We start from the raw sequence: 5,063 nt of genomic DNA on the forward strand, positions 1-5,063 counted from the left end.
GGACAGAAGGGAATTCCTGGAGACCCTAAATTGACTCGCTCTCTCTCTCGCCCCCCCCCCCCCCCCACACACACACACACCCACACACAAACCCACCCCCCTCCACACACACACACACCCCTCTCCGCTCCCTCTCGCGCTCTCTCTCCCTCCCTGCCCCATGTCTCTCGTGCGCGCAGAGTTTTCCGTCCCGTGTCGGGATAACATCGCCAACAAAGACCATCTGACGGTAAGAAAACACACAAATGGAAGCAGTGAAGGAAACTCTCACTTACCAAGCAGACACCGGACTTTACAGAAATCTGCTCCCAGGCGACTATAAAAACAAGGGCGAGCGCAAACCCGAGACAAAAAGCGCCGAGTCCAATTACGTCGATTTAGATGCCTTGCTTGACATGAAATCAGAGGGCACAAAGACGGTGAAAGTAACTTTCACGGGCGAGGGTAACCAGCTCGCCGTGTTCAAATGCAACAGTGACACCTCCGGAGACAAAAGCCCCGGAGGTCGCGAGGTTGATGACAATGTGGATAGAATCTACCCAAAGGACTTTCACGAGGAACACTCGAAGGGCACCCGGACAGACGGGCCCGTTGCGGATGAGCCCCCGTTGGAAACATCGTCTTCGACAAGGGTTCCGAATATCAATGTGGACTTTGAAAATGGGAACATAACGGAGTTACAGCCCGAAATTGAGCCCCGCGATTACAACAACGACAGTGAAATTGAGGAGCTACAATATACGGATATGTACCTGAACAGCAAAAGTGATTCTGACGACGGCGCCAGCGTGGTAATGTCAGAGCACTGCGAGCCTGAAACCGTGGAGGATGAATCGCACTACATAACGACGCACGAGATCCAACTGACAGAGCTCGACCATGATGTCGACTATGACTTTGGACGGGGGACCTGTTGGGATTTTGAGGACGACAATCTTGTTTATTCATTTGTGGATTATGCCTCTTTGGAAAGCGACGAAACGGCGAAGGGAACTTTGATAGTGGAAGGACGCAGCCAGGCGAAAGTGACGAGCGGCAAGGCGCAACCTAATAATGCGCACCAACGCGCCGGAGCGGCAGTTGTCAGCACCGAGCAGGAGAGCGACCCCTGTGACTCGGATAAATGCGCCAGCTCGGACGAAAGCGTGTGCAAAAACCAGGACGGGGTTGGGAATCCGGCTGGGCAAATTCACTTGTCAATCAAGACCTCCTCCAGGGCGATAAACGAGTCTAACAATATCCCCGAGAACGACAACATTTGCTATCACACCAAACACGTGGGTGACAGGAGTCGCTTTTTTTTTACAAGCACCGACGCCAGAGCGGAGGCCTTGTGCGACAGAAGACAATATTTCATCCCCGCCCCTGGGCGCCAGCACCTCGCAACTAAGTTAAGAGGCAAAGATATTAACGAGTACTCCAGCGGTGCGTCAAGTTCAATCAGTGAACTTGATGATGCAGATAAGGAGGTACGTAATTTAACGGCCAAGTCTTTCAGGAGTTTGGCATGCCCCTATTTCGATGCCATTAATTTAAGCACTTCAAGCGAATCTTCAGTGTCAGAATATGGACTTGGCTTGAACAAGTGGTCTGCATATGTTGATTTCAAGAACAGAAACGGAAAGGCCACATGGAACAACAAGAAAACGCCCCAAAACAGAATGTATGCATTGAATAAAAAAATGACAAGTGCACAACAAGCATCCTCCTCCACCAAAAAGATACAATTGAGAGGTCAACCAGGGCAGGGAGAGGTTATCACATTGACAGAAACGTTGAATTTTCGTTGTAATGTCGCAGCAGGGTTACCTGAACGCGGGAGGCGTCCAAAAAGTTCCGAAAATGCGCGTGGGTTACGTTCCAAGGAAGAAGTTACCGGCACGGCGCCAGCTAAGCAGGGGTGCGAAGTGAGCTACCAACACAGTGACGCGGGAGACGGCATGGAAGACACACACAAGAAAGCAATTTTCGCATCGAGCCTTTTGAAAAATGTCATATCCAAAAAGATGCAATTTGAACAAGAGCGTAAAATGGAGAGAGGCGAAATACGGGACACCTATCCTACGCACCCCACCTCTCAATGCAAGGATCAAGACGGGATGAGAGATAGGGGACTAGGGAGAGCCTTGAATAGACAGAGCTCGGAAACAAGTTCGGGATTCACCGCTGATTCTCCGGAGGACCCGGGCACCGAGGAAAGCAGGCCCAGCTCCTGTGACACCGCCGAGGAGCGGTGTGGCCACGCGCAGACCGAGGCGTTAGACGGCGCGCAGCCAACAACCGAAACGGCGGTTGACGAGAAAAGGGACGTAGGTGATTCATCAAGAGGGCCGCTCAGTCGTAGCCAAAACAGTGCCTTCAAATCCTGGAAAGATGGCGAGCAGGAGCCCCCAAAGGAACCTGAAATGGACAGAGCTGTAGGCGGCGCATCCCCGACAAAAGATAACACGAGGGGGAATACATTAGACAATGTAAGTAGCAAGCCGACCAAACTGTCTCACCTGTTCGTTCCGAGTTCTCAGCTTCTCCCCAAAGACAAGGAATCGCGAGAGCAGTTATCAAACAGCGCACCTGTATCCGGTGCGCCCGTAGATCTCCGGGAGGGCGGGGAGGGGAAGCTGGGCATGGATAACCTTACGCGCACGGGAGGAGACGGATTCGGGGCAAAGGTACCCGAAATAAAAATATGTCTAAGAAGCGTAAAAGATAACAAGGGTTATCCGTTGAATATCGCAAATCTTTTAACGCCTAAAATAGGTTATAACGCTGCCAACCCAATAAAGACAGCCGGAGACTCCAAGCTTCAGGTGCTTACTGCGTCGGACAAAGTGCCACACTTTACAGTTAGGGATATTAGGGACAACAAGTGCAAGTTTCAACCCCCCATCTATCATGTGAGGGACGTGCGCAAATTGGTAAAGAGTTCATATCGCGTTGTTTCATTGGACAACAGCGAAAATAGACCCCAAGTGAACCCCCCTGTAGTAGCGGAAATACGCGTGAGTGATGAGGGATCAAAGAAAGAGCTCGATAAGACTTCATCACCCGCCCCAATCGTCATCAAGTGCCAGTCTGTGAATATTAGCAATATGAAGGCACGAGCGACTGACGCGCCATTACGCAGACAAAACGAGGCCGACACATCAACTCCAAAAGTCTCCGCCGAACATGCCAAACACGAAACTACATCCCCGCAGAGGACAACGAGCAGACTCGCACCCGTTTTCGCTAAACTATCCAACCCTGATCAGTCCGAACTTTACGCTGCAGGTGAACGGAAATCGAAAATACCCAAACAAGCGGCGCTAGAGAAACTGAAAGCTGCGGTTAAAACGATGGAACAGCTTTATGTATTCGACAGAAATGAGTGGAAGCGCAGATCACAGCCTCCCCGGCCCATCACGGACAGTCATGTTCTGTCGCTCATTACAAGAGAGGAGCAAGGTGGCCCGTCTAAAACCGAACCAGAGGAAGAGCTAGGCGGAGCATCAGGTAGTGAGAGACTCACGAACTCTGAATCGACGGCGGACAGGTTCTCTCATGCATCGATGACAGAAACACGCGACGCACAAGAGGATAAAGGATCTGTGAAAATTATCCATGTTCCGTACAGCGAGGACACATTTAAAACTCAGTCACAGCAGAGTAAAACGTTTAGTAACAAAAGCGTGTTCCACCTGGGCGGCAGCACTCAGACGCCCGCCAGCACGAGTGCTGCTCACGGTGATGCGCTTCAAAGCTGCTCTCTGTCTCAAGCACCCTCCGTGGTGAAAAGCGTGACCTCGAAAGCACCGCTGTCATTTAAAATAACCCCCCTTAGGAGAGCGCCGCTGGACAGGGCCAGGCTCAAAGGCAGCCCTACCAACATCAATTCTCAACAGCAGCCTGCCAAACCTGGCAACCTGGACTCTGAGAACTACTTAACTATACCCGTGGAAGGGTACGTAGGCGAAATCAAGTTCCCCAACCAAGAGCATTCGATGCCAGGTGTAATTTCCAAACCGTGCAGTCACAACGTTGCTACTATCGCGCAGTCCGACGTCGGCGGCGCCAGGCGGCCCGAGCCCCCGACCCAGTCCCCCGACCCGCCGCCCGCCACCATCTACCACCACGCCCCCCAGCCGCAGGTCTTCTGCTTCTCGCCCTCCGTGCCCACACTGTCCCCCGCCCCCTCGGGGGCGGAGCCCTACCAGCAGACCCAGCGGAAGATGCTGCTGGACCCCACCACCGGCCAGTGCTACCTGGTGGACACGCCCGTCCTGCCGGCCACCAAGCGCCTGTTCGACCCCGAGACGGGCCAGTTCGTGGACGTGCCCGTGCCGGCCCGGCAGGCCGTCGGCCCCGCGGCGCCCGGCGTGACCCCCTTGCCCGTGTCCGTCTCCCCGCTGGCGGCGTCGTTCGCCCCCACCTTCATGATCTACCCGGGCTTCGTGCCCTCGCCCCCCTTCCCCGCCCAGGCGCCGTCGCAGCCGGCGACCGAGGACGGAGGCGGGGCGGGGGCGACCCTCCCGGGGAAGTACCCCGCCCCGCCCGGCAGCGGACAGGAGGCGAACCCTCCGTATTACAGCGCCACCGGGGGCTCCGCCCGAGCGGCGGTGCCTGCGTCCTACGGGCGGGTGGTCGGCGCCAGGGGGACCGCCGCCGCCTCGGACGGGAAGCCTGTCATCAGCATCACCGCGCAGCAGGGGCCCAGGATCATCGCCCCGCCCTGCTTCGACGGCACCACCATGAGCTTTGTGGTGGAGCATAGATAGCGAACACATCAGGCACGTGAGTCCCTTTGAGCTGCCGTCATCTCTATTCACATACATGTCATAAGGACACTTTATACTGTGTGAGTATGATACATGTCATAAGGACACTTCATACTGTTTATCATGGACCACACTGGAATGAAGTCTTAAAATGCCGCCACGCCAAAATAAACCTCCAAAATAAACCCAACCTAACCAGTAAAACACTAGACTCTACTATTAGCTTATGACTGGGCTCAGATATCTCCTGGTTGAAATCACTTGGTCGGGATGAATCGAAAGGGGGTTTAGTAAACTGGCCCAACTCTG

The 5,063-nt window shown here is 54.2% G+C and overlaps 1 protein-coding gene across 1 annotated transcript; it reads left to right on the top strand.

Annotated features, from left to right (window-relative positions):
* Nucleotides 1-245: 245 nt before the first annotated feature.
* LOC311322570 (uncharacterized protein C4orf54-like) lies at nt 246-4,754 on the top strand (the record flags this gene model as incomplete). Its single annotated transcript, XM_084454657.1, has 1 exon — nt 246-4,754. The coding sequence occupies one exon, from the start codon at nt 246-248 to the stop codon at nt 4,752-4,754; it is 4,509 nt and encodes a 1,502-aa protein (XP_084310783.1).
* Nucleotides 4,755-5,063: the final 309 nt, after the last annotated feature.

The sequence above is a fragment of the Borostomias antarcticus genome (genome assembly GCF_949987555.1).
Source record: "Borostomias antarcticus genome assembly, chromosome: 20".
NCBI classification, from domain to species: Eukaryota; Metazoa; Chordata; class Actinopteri; order Stomiiformes; family Stomiidae; genus Borostomias; species Borostomias antarcticus.